A 15,894-nucleotide genomic window follows, 5' to 3' on the forward strand; every position below is an offset into this window, starting at 1 on the left:
AAAATTCAGATATGCGTATGACACTGTCTTAGGTGTTCAAGAAGATGGAAAGGAACATGTCGTCTTCAGCAAGGGTGAAGCAAGTAGACAAACAATTGTAGCACAAAGCTAAGTATTACATAAAATAAATATAGTGTTTTTGTTTGAAAATGTGTATTACTGAATTCTCACAACTATATAATGAGGTAAACATCAATCTCATTTTTCAGAGGAAGAGCAAACCTCATCAGGAGGTGATCGTAACCAGAAGATGAAGTACTATAAGGAGTTTCTTTCCCTGCTACGCTTGTAATGAAGGAAAACCAAAGAGTTGGATAAAAGGTGAGATATAGGAAAGCTCCTAGAAAAGGGAGAGTAGTAGAGGTGGAACTTAGTTAATGCAAGAAATTTGTACAGCTGCCCAATCTTCAACCAGAACTCTGATGAGGCCAATTGTCCTGATCCTGTGTCCCAGCTGCCCAGAGTAGGTTGGTGGTGAGTGTTCACTAGTGTGTGTAATGAGGGTGGGGAAGGTGCTAGAGCTGGGGTGATGGGAATGCCTTTGCACATAATATCTAAACAAAAAACATAAATTGCAAATTATAAAAACATGGTATTGTCATTAGCTAACTTAATAGTTGCCCATTAAATTTCTTGCTGTTCTTACTTGTACTGCTTCTCAGCACAGAAACCAGTTGTGAAATCATGTAATTTGGGGATATATAATTGCTAGCTTTGCCCAAAGATTTAATTCTAGGACAGATGGATATGCATCTGGGGCACATATGGAGAAAAAACAACCTAATCATGAGGTAGGTGGTATAATGCAACTGCCTATAATAACAATAATGATAGTGATGAAGATGATCAAAACCAGCCAGCTCTATTTAATGCTTTCTATAAGCCAGATACTCTTCCAATCCTAAAGACTTTCTACATATTAGCCCATTTAATTATTATAACCCTATGAGAGATTACTATAATGGTTCCCATTTTACAAAGTAGAAAATGAAGATTTAGGTGGCTTGCACAAGGCCACTCAGCTAGTTGTGTATCCACAAAGCCATTATTTGACTGCTCAAAGCAATGACAAGCAAAAAGAACAAAGCTGGAGGCATTATATTACCTGACTTCAAATTATACTACAAAGCTGTAATAACCAAAACAGCCTAGTACTGGTACAAACATCCAGAGTCTACACTTGACATTTTTATGCCCTGTTTTTCTTTCATCTCTGTGTAATATTTGATTTGTCTGTTAACCTGAAATCCAGGGAAACAGAAATAGAGAAGAAAGGTGGCATGCTACTTCATGTGTTTTCAAATTAGGACTATGGCCAGGAAACCTAAGAGACTCCAAGAAAGTCTTGTCTGAGGGTAGCTCTCTCCAGAGAGGCTTGCCTTTGCTCCTACTGGTGCCTCAGTGGTGTTACCAGCTGATGACCATTTTTTATATTCTTTCTTCAGTTTGGTGTTTCTCAAGTCATGTATGCATTTCAAATATGAACCCCTAAATGATGTAGACAAATCCTAGTTTATAAATTCTCAGGGAACAAATTTTCCCTACCTGGAGCAGAGGTCAAAATAATCAAGGTTTCTCTTAATTTCTATTTGCCAATTTTTCTATTTCACTTTTCATACTGGAATGTGTCCCTTTGAGACTTTTCACTTTACTGGGGTTCTCTCTTCAAATACCAAGCCTTACCTAAGCCCAGGACCGCACTTCCAGCCTCCTGGTGATGGGTAAAATCAAAGCCCCTTGCTAATAAAGATTGGTGACTCCTTTGATTTGAGAAGCCAAAGAAAATGTCAGACTAAGCTTAATAGTCGAAAATGTCCAATTATTTTTTATTTTTGACTTCTGTTAAAATCTTATACTCTCCCAAAATCTACCCTTTGCATCTAAGTGCCTTTTGGTTATATTTCAGTCAGACTTTAGATGTTCTGTGGAAAGAGGATTTTAAGATTATCTAGTTTGCAACATTGCCAGCAATGTGAGTGACCTATTTTTTAAAACTGAATATAATTTTTACAGTGAAATATTCAGAGAAAAATTCCTTAACATAAATGTAACCATATAATTTTGAAATTTGCAACTTACTACTATTTGTTATACCTAAGTTACAACTAAATGTTTTTCTCTTTGAGATGAATTGTTAAGTTCCAGATTCTCTTAAAATGTTTTAATATTTCTAGTAGTGTTGCTAAATAAAATACATTTATTTAAAATTGTGTCAGCTCTTCTATGATCAGGCTTAGGCAAATTTATTTTCGGAAATTATAGGAGCAATCTTTATAAACAGTTTTGAAAACATGTTGCTCAAATTGTCTTAGCTAACAATCACTAAACAATTTACATGAGTTTTAACTTTTCATTGTAACAGGTAAAAGCTAACATAGTTAAAGATCAGACCATTTTAAAAGCTCTTGATTTTACAGAAATAGACAAGTGGAGAGTGTCAGAGACCAGCAAGTAGAGTGACAAAATATTTATCTAGCTTTGCTACCTTTCTCCACTCCACGTGTCAGAACGCTGAATAAAACAAGCTGCAACAGGGGGCAGCACTAACTCACGGATTTTTTTTGTTGTTGAACTATGCTCATTTTTAAATCCAAGAATTTGTCAGTACTAATCTATAAATTTTAATGAATAGAATCAGTGTATTTTAAAATCAGAAGAAGTATTAAGGACCATCTGCTCTACATTCTAATATATAAGGGAAAGAAGTGGGAGAGACCCAGGTTATATGTACAAAATTACATTGAGAATTAATTAGTAATCAAACTAGAACTAAAAATACAGATTGTCATTTTTATCCCAGTTTCTGTGCCACCACAGCAAAAATTTAGTGTAGATTTAAAACATTTTAAAGCAACATATTTTGTAACATTGAGATTTTAAGCGTGAAAAAATTAAAACCCAGTTTAAAATTATTCTAATGTTCAAAATCTTTTTTAAGCACATTGGTGTCTACCCCAATAACCAGATTAATTGCAGAGATTTTCTAACTATAAAGGAGAAACAAAACACTATGTTATCAAAAAAACAAAGACATTTATATGTCCTGAGAAACAGACTTTTTTATTCCTCCATTCATACATTGATATACCTTTCTCTTCTTCTGTAGTCACCATGCACATCTGAGTTCAATTTCTTTATTAAAATATGTATTTTTGCATTTGTTGTTAAAAACTATTAATTGATAGACGTTCCTGCTTTGAAGAGATGTAATTGTTAGTTAACAAGAGAATGTCAGATGGGCGCAGACAGAATCAAGCCATTATTTCAGTAGGAAAAGGAAAATATGGCTGATGGGCATGGAATACAGTCTGCCCAGATGTGACCCAGCCTGCCTACTGACCTGACAGATGACAAGGAATAGACAATATGGCTGGGGATGTGGGGACATTTTTTTCAAAAGTCTGGCAAATCAGATGACAGCTACAAACATTTTTCCTGACCACGCTAAGGGTCTATTTTATCCCTTTGAATTACTTAGATTTTATTATTTTTTCTAATAGTTGTAACATTTCTATTTGTTTGTTTGTTGTGTTTGTGTATCTCTCTTAATTCTACATGGCTTTATGCATTCTATATGACTTCATGCATTTCTATTTACAAAAAAGACATTTGTTTGAGATATGACCAGAGGGCCTGCCTGGACATAGAAATCAGGGAGATATTATATTGTTTACTTCACTGATAGCTTTGTAACTTTCAAAAGGAAACTATGTATATGTTGCTGGTGTTTTGAGAGATTACTTTGTCAGTGAAATCTATTGAAAAATAGCAAAGGAAAGCAGAAATCATTTTTATCCTGATAAGGCTGTTTTAAAGATATGCCATATATTCTGGCATCAATAGGTTTATAGAATGATATATAATCAGTTACCCTCCTTGTCTCAGGCAGAGATGTAAAAACAGTTCCTGGTAGAGGCTTGTCTCTCTAATACTACCCCATGGAGGAGGAAGGACTGTGTGTGCCCTTTAGACAGCCTGCCTCCCTGAAGAGAGACAAAAAGAAGGGGTTGAACTACTCATGCTCAGTTTTTTTTCTTATAGAAGGCAGAGAATGGTCAGGAGTATTCTGTAATGCCATTATCTCACATGGAAATGTCAGGAGTGGGGAATGATTGCGGAAGGGGTATGCTTGTCCGTTGAAGTCTTCTCTAATATTATAGCTTCTGGTTTCATTGATTCACATTGAAGCCTGGAATAAACACACTGTTTCATTTCATCTAGGTGTGGAAACATGGCAAAGTTCTGGCCCATTAAAAGTGAGGTGTGGCAACTTCTTTAAAAGATAAATGGTATATATCTTTTGCTGCTATTTATTCTTTCCTGCTTCTTGTGGACTTCAGTGTCAATGTGAAGTCTGGCAGCAGAACACCGTTCTTGGACCACGAGCTGATCTTGGGAATGTACACTGAATAATAGAACAATAAGAGAAGAAACTTGGGTTGCTGAGATTTCTTAGATAAAATGATGCCATTGCAGAGCTGCCATATGATTCCTAGACTGTTTACACTTAAGAAATAAAATGTTTAAATAAAATATTTTTGGGGAGGTCTCTTATCTGCATCTAAACCCAGTAATAAAATACTTATCGGCGGGGCGTGGTGGCTCACGCCTGTAATCCCAGCACTTTGGGAGGCCAAGGCTGGTGGATCACAAGGTCAAGAGATCGAGACCATCCTGGTCAACATGGTGAAACCCCGTCTCTACTAAAAATACAAAAAATTAGCTGGGCATGGTGGTGCGCGCCTGTAATCCCAGCTACTCGGGAGGCTGAGGCAGGAGAATTGCCTGAACCCAGGAGGCGGAGGTTGCGGTGAGCCAAGATGACGCCATTGCACTCCAGCCTGGGTAACAAGAGCGAAACTCTGTCTCAAAAAAACAAAAAAAAACTTATCTCCCAACATATAAGCTTTTAAAATATGTAAGCCCTAACCCAGATGTTAATTTAAAAAAATATGTCTAAGAGTAGATAAATTTAACCTAATTGATTGCTACAGTTTTTCTTTGTAGGACACATTCTTTTCAGAGTATAAGCATATAATTCTCCATATTTTGGTAAATGATTAAAAATTTTCTAATAAGTTAAAAATAGATCAAGGTTTTAATAGTAGATACCTCAAGAAAGTAGATTTTGGGAATTAATATTTATTTTAGATTTTTCTGCATTGCATGAATATATAAGAAAAATATTAAGTTCATAATTTAAAAAATTACAATAAACTTTTTGAGATTTATTCAGAAATGATATTCCTGTAGCTGGAAATGCCCTGGGATGCCATTTTTAGGCTATAATTTAGGACTCTGGTGAAGAAACATTAAAATTTACTGAAAACTTTTTTTTTTTTTTGAGACAGAGTCTCTGTTGCCTGGCGCCAGGGTAGAGTGCAGTGGCGGGATCTTGGCTCACTGCAACCTCTGCCCGAGGTTCAAGCAATTCCCCTGCCTCAGCCTCCCAAGTAGCTGGGACTGCAGGCACGCACCACCACGCCCAGCTAATTTTTGTATTTTAGTAGAGATGGAGTTTCACTATGTTGGCCAGGAGGGTCTCAGTCTCTTGACCTTGTGATCTGCCCGTCTCAGCCTCCCAAAGTGCTGGGATTACAGGCATGGAATCCCAGCTAGATATGCTGGGATTACTGGGCCTGACTTGAAAACATTTTAGTAATAGCAATACAAGGGTCTTGCCTGTAGACATTGATTTAATTGTTAATGAGGGAATCTAGGCATAATATACTTAAAAATTCCCTGGATGTTTGTTATGTATAAGGCAATTTAATAAGTACTGGACATCAGTCACCAACTCCTCACTGTTGTATATGAGTCACCTGGAATACTTTGAAAAATCCCACAGTCTGGCAGAATTCCAGAGCCACTGTACTGGCATCTGGAGTTCTCCAGGTGATTCTAATGTCGAGGCAAGTATGGGAACAGCTGTTGCTGCCTGAAAGCCTCCAGGAAACTTTCCCTCAATTTGCATGTGAGCCAATAAAACAACTGTCTTGCTTTTATCTGTGTTTTTAGCCAAGTTGCTAGATGAAATACAGGTTCTATTAAATGTGAATTTCAGACGTCAATTTTTAGTAAAAGAATGTCACATGCAATATTCGAGACACAAAAAATTCATTCATTGCTTATCTGAATGTCCTTGAATGCAATTAGATTTAATTGCAGGGGGCACTTCTTGTGTTTCCCAGTATTTTTATTTGTCGAATCTGGCAACCCTACAAACAAAACACAGCAGTACTCTAAAAATCACTAAAGAGCAATGTACATTTTCTCTGTATATAAAGGATTGTTAAGGAGACTGAACACTGAGGAGAAAACCAAGACGAATCATCTTGCTAATGCGCAGTAATACCTGCTAGAAGTCTTCATTCATCTCCCTTCCTGAGTAGTCCTAAGCTTTATAACAACTGGCTTAGTTTCTTGTTGTATTCCCTCACTCATAACTCAGTAAGTAAGCAACTCCCAAATCCACTCCTAGTACTTCCATCCCCATCCTTACACCTTCCTCCTTTTGAACAATTCAACCTATTACAGTTTTTACTAATTTTTTTTTTCCTGAACCACACGAAAAGGTTGTAAATCAAGAAAATGCACATATAGGCTAGCTGATGTGTGCGCAGAACTATCGGGACCCCTTTCCATGTATTATCCCACTTTTATTGATGTGGAAATGTAAGCTTTAGAGGATAGGGAAATTGCAGTAAATTTATGTCCTGAATGCTGTTTTCAGTGCCATTTTCAAATATAAACCACAGAGTCTTTCCATAATGGTCTAGAGAGATAAAGGACTATTATCTCTGCCAACTTTTACACTTCTTCATTTTCTGGAATTTTTCATCAACCACACAAATTGTGATAATAGATAAATATAAAATAGGAGTACAACAAACACTTAAACTGTAAGTGTCTAATACTCATTTGGGGGTAGGAAAGCATGTATGGGAAGTTTTGGGTGTATTCTATAGAAACATTGTGATGTATTAGTTAGAGTGTACTAAATTTTGTGGGGCCCAGACATTGGCTTAAGTCCAGCAACCAGCCTTACTAAGTGACCTTAGGTCAGACACAAAACTCTGTGCTCCTTCACTTCTGCATCTGTAAAATTAAAGCCATAGTGCCTAAATTGTTTTGATAACAGTGTGATTGTGAGAACTAAAATGAGATCATATATGTGGATGAGGGTGGCCCTTGCAAACATTAACATTTTTACTAGGTAAAACAAGGAAGTATAAGAACTGGTCTAGTTTTGCTCTATACAGGGTAACTTAGGCTCTTGGATAGTGTTTTATAAGCTGTCAAGGCAAATTGACCCAGAAATATCCTCAAGGGATGAAGGAAATGTTGGTTAGCAGGCCACATGTAAGCAATGATTTTTTTTTTTTTTAAGTAAAAAGAAAAGATGAAAATGCCAAGCCACAGGATTAGCCCTCTTTGAGGTTCCTGGCATCCTAACTGGGGATCATGGATATGTTAAATAATCATGTTCTTTTCCCTTGATTAGATGGAACCATTAAGTCATCTGAAACTAAAACTGAGTCACAGACAAACTTAGGGGAAGATACCCAAAGTCTGAGTGGTAAAGTAAATGAAACGGGAAAAAATGTGCATGAATACCATGTTTCCATGTCTCTGTTAGCAAGAGCTCCCCTAGTGAACCATGACCCATTTCTAATTTTAGAGTTTGGGTGACTGCCTTACCTTGAGCCCCTTTAAGTTCGAATGTGATCATTTGGACAAACTGTAGACTCTATTTGCCATTCAAGTTTTTGTGAAGAATTTTTTTAAAAAAGCAAACATCATATTTAACCCTCCCAGAAAGAAAAGAAAAGCAATGTGAGTAGCCAAGTTTTCCGGCTACGGATAACATTTGTTCAGTTTTTAGATACACTAAATTGTTTGCAAACCCAGCTTCCCTAGTGTGTGTGTGTATGTGTGTGTGTTTAACAAAATATTTATTCTTTGTCAGGACTTAGTTGTGGTGAGAGCCTGGTGAGCATAATCTCTTAAGGTATCTAATATTAACACAGTTTTGGAAATCATCTTTTAAAAATGACTCCCTATTCCACAAACTATGAAACTGAATTTTTCTCATAAACTCTATGCTTCGGTTGAAACACTCACCATATTCACTCATTTATGTTAAACCCATCTTTACCAAATTAAGTTACTCTTTTCTGAAAACCACCAGTGGCTTTTCATTTACTCACAAAGCTTTGTTTCCCAGAAGGGTCTTAGAGCATTCTTATGTCTTAAGGTAGCTTACTCCTTTTCTTCATGTCACCACCTCAGGAAAACATGCCCAGACCCATCCAGTCCTTCACATCATGCTCTCTTAGCACTTAACACCATTGGAAATACAATTTGTTGTACTTTTAGTTCTTTAACGAATCTCCACACTGTTTTCCATAGTAGCTGTACTAGTTTACATTTCCACCAGCAGTGAAGTGTTCCCTGTTCACTGCATCCATATTGATATCTACTTAAAAAATTTTTTTTTATTATGGCCATTCTTATAGGAGTAGGTGGTATCACATTGTGGTTTTGATTGGCATTTCCCAGATCATTATTGATTTTTTTCATATGTTTGTTGGCCATTTGTATATTTTCTTTTGAGAATTGTCTATTCATGTCCTTAGCCCACTTTTTGATGGGACTGTTTTTTTTTTCTTACTAATTTGTTTGATCCAGCAATCCCACTACTGAGTACCCAGAGGAAAATAAGTCATTATTCAAAAAAGATACTTGCACACACACGTTTATAGTAGCAAAATTCACAGTTGCAAAATAGTGGAACCAACCCAAACACCCATAAATCAATGAATGGATAAAGAAACTGTGGTATATATACATGATGGAATACTATATACCATAAAAAGGAATGAATTAACAGCATCTGCAGTGACCTGGATGAGATTGGAAACTAGTATTCTAAGTGATATAACTCAGGAATGGAAAGCCAAATATCATATATTCTCACTGATCCGTGGGAGCTAAGCTATAAGGACGTAAAGGTATAAGAATGATACAATGGACTTTGGGGACTTGGGGGAAAAGGTGGGGGGGGCAGGGGATAACAGGCTACAAATATGGTACAGCATATACTGTTCGGGTGATGGGTGCACCAAGATCTCACAAATCACCACTAAGAGCTTATGTGACCAAATACCACCTGTACCTCAATAACTTATATATAAAAAAGAAATATAATTTGTTTTCTTGTTTATAAGTTCTGAAAAGCTGGAGATATTGTATGTTATGTTTACCTTATATCCTCACTGCCTATAACAGTAACTAACAAGAAGTAGGGACTAAATAAATATTGAATAAATGCCATTGAGTATCAGCAAAATAATATGATGGTCTCCATAAAGATAACTTCAGATGATACGTTTAAAAGAGTGTGGATATAGGGCCTGTCAGGGTGTGGGGGGCTAAGGGAGGGATAGCATTAGGAGAAATGCCTAATGTAGTTGGTGGGTTGATGGATGCAGCAAACCACCGTGGCACGTGTATACCTATGTAACAAACCTGCACATTCTGCACATGTATCCCAGAACTTAAGGTATAATAATAATTAAAAAGTTAAGAAAAAAAAGAGCGTGGGTAAGAATAGCATCATTAAAGTTAGAACTATTGTGTTCCCAGTCATGATAGCTACTTTAAAGGAGACAGCAGTTATTGGAAAATATCCATTGGCCATAAGAAAAAAAGAAAGACATTTTTGTTTAAAAATGCAACATGTTCTATATTCAGCTTGACTCCCTCTTCTTATGCTCTTCTAAGCCTTTCAGCAAGCTGCATTTAACTCCTGGCTAAAGTTTTGTCCTCTTATAAAAATCTGGGAATAATTTTTCTCCTTACCAGATTGTTCTGTAGTTCCCGCTTTCAGAAGGTGAAGTGAGGGATGAAGTAAGTGTCTCCGAAGTCAGCACAGCAAGCTTGGGAGCTGTTAATTGGCCTCTTTTCTAGCTCATAAAAAGTGGTTGCTGGTAAATGAAGGTACCAGTTGAGGGAACGGGAGTCAATTATATTGTTTTTAGGCATTTGTTACAAGGAGAAAAGCAGGTAAGACCTTAGGTGGCTAAATGTGTAACATGGAGCCTTCTCAATATTTCTGGAAGGGATGAGCAATGGTTGCAGTAGCAGTTCTGTTTTTGTGTGTTTGTAATCTTTGCTGCTGCTGTAGCTGCTGCACCAGGAATGGTGCATGGTGCAAGGCAGAGTCTGCTTTATAGTGCAGAAGAAACTTGGTTATTTAATATATTAGAGGCTTTGGCCCTTAGGTTTATGGACAGGAGTAATTAATTACTTTGTTCCTTTCTTGATTGGAAAGTCCTTTTCATATTGGCAAATACTTAAAAAACAATAGCAACAAAGACTTAGTGGCAAGTTGTTGGCAATGGACAGAGAAACTTAGGTACACAGGAACTCTGTCAGGACTAACTTAACTGATTTAGCAGGAGTGAACAGAACTGAAATGTAAATCTCTTCAGAGTGGGATGCTAATGAGAAGTAAGCCAATTCTTGATTTGAAAGATAGGACATAAAATTTATTACATGGTATGATTGCAGTGTTGCTTCACATGCATGTTCCTTGTTTATATACACATACGTGCAGCATAAATCCTAAATATACATATGTGCAGACACAACACTAAAAGAAACACATCAGAATGTAAAAACTCCCCCGATGCTTCTGGGGAGTTGGATTATGAGTGATTTTGTTTTCTTTATTCTCTACTCTCCAATTTCCTTGCCAAGCTTCCACATTCAGTCTCTTCATATCCAGCTCTACTACCCAAGAAACTCTGATGCTTTTCCAGCCTCAGCCAGCCAAGTCACGAAACATCCAAGTTAACCTCTTACTCCCTGGACTCGGAAACCTTTTGTTGGTTCTGTTTGTTCTCCAGCCCTGGGTCCAAGCTCAGAAGATTAAATTGTTCTTTACGTTGAACTCCAATTAATAGTTTTCTTGTCTGGAACTCAGGCAGTTTTAAACCATGGCCAAAAATTATTTGACACTACTCCTAGTGAGAGATGGTAGTGTCTTTGTTCCCTCCCCTTGAATATAGCTAATCTTGTGATTGTGACTGTTTCAACCAGGTGAGTGTGATGGAAACGACAGTGTGGCTTATGAAGCTAAGACATGAATGACAGTGCAGTTTCAAACTTGTTTCTGGAATACTCACTGTTGGAGCTCTAAGCCACCATGTAAAGCTTGAACACCTTAAAGCTGTCTACTGTGAATTAGCTCAGGCTCCCTGGAGAGACTGTGCATAGGCACTGAGCCCCACAGTGAGTGAATGAGCCTTCAGATGATTCCAGCTCTTTCAGTTTTCTCTCAGCCTTTGAATCTTCCTGGCTGATGCCACAGACAAGGAGAAGCAGAGTGAAGCTGTTTTTACTGTGTATTTTCTGAATTCCTGAGGCCAGAATCTGTGAGCTTAATAAAATGGTGGTTTTAAGTGGCACTGCGAGATTTTGGGTGATTTGTTACACAGCAATAGTAACCAAAACAGTAAATGTGAATCCAACTTGAGCCAGTCTTCTTAAAAATGACTGAAGTCAGCTATTTTATTCTATGGCCCTGGAGCTAAATGCAACTATTCTCTCAGGCTAACACCATGCTCTTCCCAAATGTTAAGTCAAGCAGCCTGAAGGAGAAACTGCTTCCTATAACAGATATGCTCAAGGAGACCCTGTATATAGTTAGAGATTTCTCTTGGTAAGTCATATCCTTCCCTTAATAACTCATATCCTTATATGTGAAACTTCTGGATCCTGGGATTAAAGAACTCAATTTGCTTTGCTTTCCACTTTCTAGAAATTTTCTCACTTCTTAAAAAGCATAAATGAGCTTGTCTCCTGGTCCAATTTGGATTTAGCTGAAGACTCTAACCTGAATGTTTTCTTCATCAGGACCTAAGGACACATATACCCTGAATGTGAGATCCCGGAAGAAAGGACAAAGTAAAGGTAGAGAACACGAATATAAACTGAAAGCGCAGGAGAAAAATAAGAACTAAAAGGAAATGTTAAAAAAAATATATATCATTCTTGTTCATTTACGGTGTGCCATTATGTTACGTGTATGATGTCATCTCAACATAACAGTTCTAATGATGTAGGTATTTTATTATACCCATGATAAATGGAGGCCTGTATCTTTCTTAAGGTGGGCAGAGCTTATAGTTGTACATATTAGTCTTACACCAGATCCTGCTCTCTTAATCTTTAGGCCCTACAGTCTGGAAATAATAAAAATTAATTTTATACTAATATTAAAGTGTTATTTGCCTTTTTTCACTCTCATCTCATGAGTATGTGGGGGAATTTTCCAATGTACATTTGGAAGCTGTATATAACAGAGTCAACATATTGGAAACTTTCAATGCACAAAGTTACAAAATCATGTGAAAGATCCATTCAAAGTGCAATATACATGAATGGATTTTAATGCAACAGAGTACCAAATACAGATTTCACATCACAAGCAACCCTTCCAAAATTGTCACTTTTCAAATTTTGGTATGTCTTCAAAGACTATCCACAATGATCTGAAAAGGCTGTTGAGATAATCCTGTCTAGTTTGTTGTCGTTGTTACATATTTGTATGAGGCTAGGTTTCTTCATATACTTCAAAAGCCCCACGAGGAATTAAACACAGAAGATATGAGTAGAGCAGTGTCCTGTTAACCCAAATATTAAAGAAAGTTGCCATTCTTTTTACTAAATGTTTTGTGATAAAAATATAGTTATTTTGGATATGTTATTGATGTTACCATGATAGCATTGTTATTTTAAAGTGAATAAATATTATTTAAATATCTGTTTTAAGTTTGAATACAGTAAATATCAATGACTATAACCCTCACAAACAAAAGATCTTTTGGGACCTTTAATAATTTTTAGGGATGGAAAGTATTGCTGAGACCAAAATGTTTGAGAATCTCTAGCCTAGAAATTTGGTAGATAAATAGGTAGAGCCAAGTAAATGGGCTTTTTGCTTTCATTATAATAGAGTCTGCATTGTATTTAAGCGCTTTTAAGTGTAAAGAGAGAGAGATGAGTGTGTAGGAGAAAGGGCCATGGATAAGGTGCGGTGTGTGAGAAGGTTACAAGTGAGTGGATTCAGAGCAAAGTTGGAGAGACTTTCCTGGGAGAGTCAGCGACCACAACAAATGCAAATCCATCTATGGCTGGAGCAATGGAAGCAGGAAGGTGAGTTAGTTAAAACCTGTTTAATAATGGCTTCTGCTTTTTCTGTTAAGTAAAAGATAAGAATTATTTTAAGATTGAGACTGGGTTGGATGTTGAGGAAAGAGGTAAATAGTTATACAAGGCCTTAAGTGAACAGAGAAAGCTTCCCAGAATCAGATAGCCCTATGTTGGCAAATGATCAAAAATGAATTCTTTCATTCCTGAAACATGCCATGGAAAAACTTAATGGTTTTTTTGTTGTTATTGAATATTGTTCATTCAAATTGCACTTAGCTCATGGAAAGAGCAAAAAAATGAGGAAAACGTTGTCTTATTAAAAAGGTAATAATAACAACTTGGAGTTAGGCATCTTAGGTAGATCTCATTAAATTGAACAGCAAATTAGTTTTTCAAATTTTATTTTGGGAAAGGTCGTTATGTTCTTTATGTTCACTATCGATAAAAACAATGTGACAATTTCTAATGTAGTATATGGCTTACAAGTACTGGGCAAGAGTTATTTCATTTGTAAGGTTGGAAACTGACACTTGATTAAAAATATTGCCTTCAAACTAACTTCCAAAGTTCTCTAAAACAGAATCACATTGATGTAACTTTAAAAAATAAATCTTGAGTTTTACCCCGTTTCTGATTCAACCAAAGAAGACATAACCCTCTCAAGCAATTCTATGAAAATTATCAAACAATGCTATATCAACTTATTTCATAATTCAGGTTAATCAAACATGTTTTCCTGGGTGCCTACAATGAGGCAGGTAGAAAGCCTCCGTGTGGCTCTGGACCTGCTATCTTCAGGAGCCCAGGAAGTAAGAGAAGGCACTTTCTGATGAGAACTCATTGGAGAAGCAGAAGCTCTCCATGCATAGTGACCTTACACAACATCTTCCTTTTTACAATTACTACATCCCTTTAAGAGAGGCTAAATGTTTTACTTCTGAAATGCACACAGAGATTATTGGCACCATGAATGATGCCAAATTGTATCAGCAAATCCTTGTGACAACTCAGGGAAATGTAAAACCTATGCCTCACATTCCATATCTACCTCTTCACACTGTCATAAGACCAAAACCAAACTTTCTTCAAATGATGCACTGAAACAGTCACATGTAATTCCTTTTGTAGGTGGGCATATGAACATCTCAGCAACATTTGATATTAAGGGAATAATATTGATATAGATTGTCTTGATAGTGACCTTAGTATCTATGAGTACTTGATTCTCAGAGTTATGTTACTCTAGTACTGCAGATAATCCACAAATTTACAATTTGAATACAATTGGTTTTTTAGTTACATTGAAGACTGAACTTTGTTCAATTTTGAATGTATTTTCTCAAATATGCAAGAAACAAATTAATGCAAAATAAAGTGGCAGATATTTTGTGGACTTTCTTGCATTAGTGCTTAAAATCATTACAGGAAAAACACTGGATTTAATTTAGACAAATACAAAACTAATTTATTTTGGTTGTAAAAATTATATGTTTCGAGAAAGAGTTTTTGTTAAAACACACTGAATTTGAACTACTATGATAGTTATACATTTTGGTTAAATATTTTTGACTTAATGCTAAACTAAATTTACATTTAAATGTACTCCAAAGGTTTCGGAATATACAAATGCAGTTACAAATCATGCGCTGTCTAGAAAGCTTGTTAGGCATATTGTTTTACATATTTACATATTGTTTTTTTTTTTTTTTTGAAAAGTCAAAAATATTTATGGATTTCCACAAATTGAAACATTAAATTGCCAACATTTTTCTAAAAGTTTTATCACTTGAGACAAGGTTTCACTGAGTTTCAATTTTTTTTATTTGATTTTATTTTTTGCGACAGGGGCTTGCTTTGTCACCCAGGCTAGAGCTCAGTGGCACAATCATGGCTCACTGCAGCCTTGATCTCCCAAGTTCAAGCAAACCTCCCACCTCAGAGCCTCCCGTGTAGCTGGGACCACAGGCACGCATTCCCATGCGTAGCTAATTTTTTTATTCTTTTGTAGCGACAGGGTCGTTCATGTTTTTTATGAACAATCGGAGATTCCAGTTTGTTTATGGAAGATTTTAAAGGATTTGAATTATTTTATAATCAAGCTTTTAAATTTGCTTTATGCAAAATCTTATTAAAAACACTCTTAACAAAGCTATAGTTTAATTTAAAATCTTTCCATTCTGGTTTTTATGTGTATGAGACTTAATTATTTCTTTTTTATTTTGTTTTGTTTTTTTGAGACAGTATGGCTCCGTCAAGCAGGCTGGAGTGAAGGGGCACAATATAGGCTCACTGCAACCTCCTCCTCCTGGGTTCAACTGATTCTTCTGCCCCAGCCTCCTGAGTTGATGGGATTACAGGTGCCTGCTACTACACCCAGCTAATTTTTGTATTTTTAGTAGAGATGGGGTTTCAGTATATTGGCCAGGCTGGTCTTGAACTCCTGACCTGAGGTGATCCACTGACTTTGGCCTCCCAAAGTGCTAGGATTACAGGCCTGAGCCACCATGTCTGACCCAAGACTTAATTATTTCTAATGCAGCCACAAAATCTGCTTTTATGTCTAGGAGGATTTTTCATAATGTATATTCTATGCTGCTTTATTGCTTATAAATCTTCTTGATACTACGTGTGTAAATTATTTTAAATATAAAAAAATTTCTATCCTATAAAACA

General features: G+C 36.4%; 1 protein-coding gene across 9 annotated transcripts in view; it reads left to right on the forward strand.

Moving 5' to 3' along the window:
* Nucleotides 1–12,840, forward strand: part of PLSCR4 (phospholipid scramblase 4) — a 64,640-nt gene extending 51,800 nt beyond the window's left edge. For 3 of the 9 annotated variants that reach the window (XR_013528573.1, XR_004736081.3, XR_013528575.1), the window contains 2 exons: nucleotides 210–321; nucleotides 10,765–12,840. Coding sequence is in view for 2 of the 9 variants with exons in the window: in XM_078354033.1 (XP_078210159.1) it covers nucleotides 210–254 (45 nt within the window). In the remaining 7 variants the exon portion in view is untranslated. Of the gene's footprint in view, nucleotides 1–209 lie in introns of all 9 variants that reach the window. The other 6 variants (XM_078354033.1, XM_078354034.1, XR_013528571.1 and 3 more) reach the window with 5 other exon arrangements.
* The last annotated feature ends 3,054 nt before the right edge of the window (nucleotides 12,841–15,894 follow it).

Source organism: Callithrix jacchus, chromosome 17 (assembly GCF_049354715.1).
Source record: "Callithrix jacchus isolate 240 chromosome 17, calJac240_pri, whole genome shotgun sequence".
NCBI classification, from domain to species: domain Eukaryota; kingdom Metazoa; phylum Chordata; class Mammalia; order Primates; family Cebidae; genus Callithrix; species Callithrix jacchus.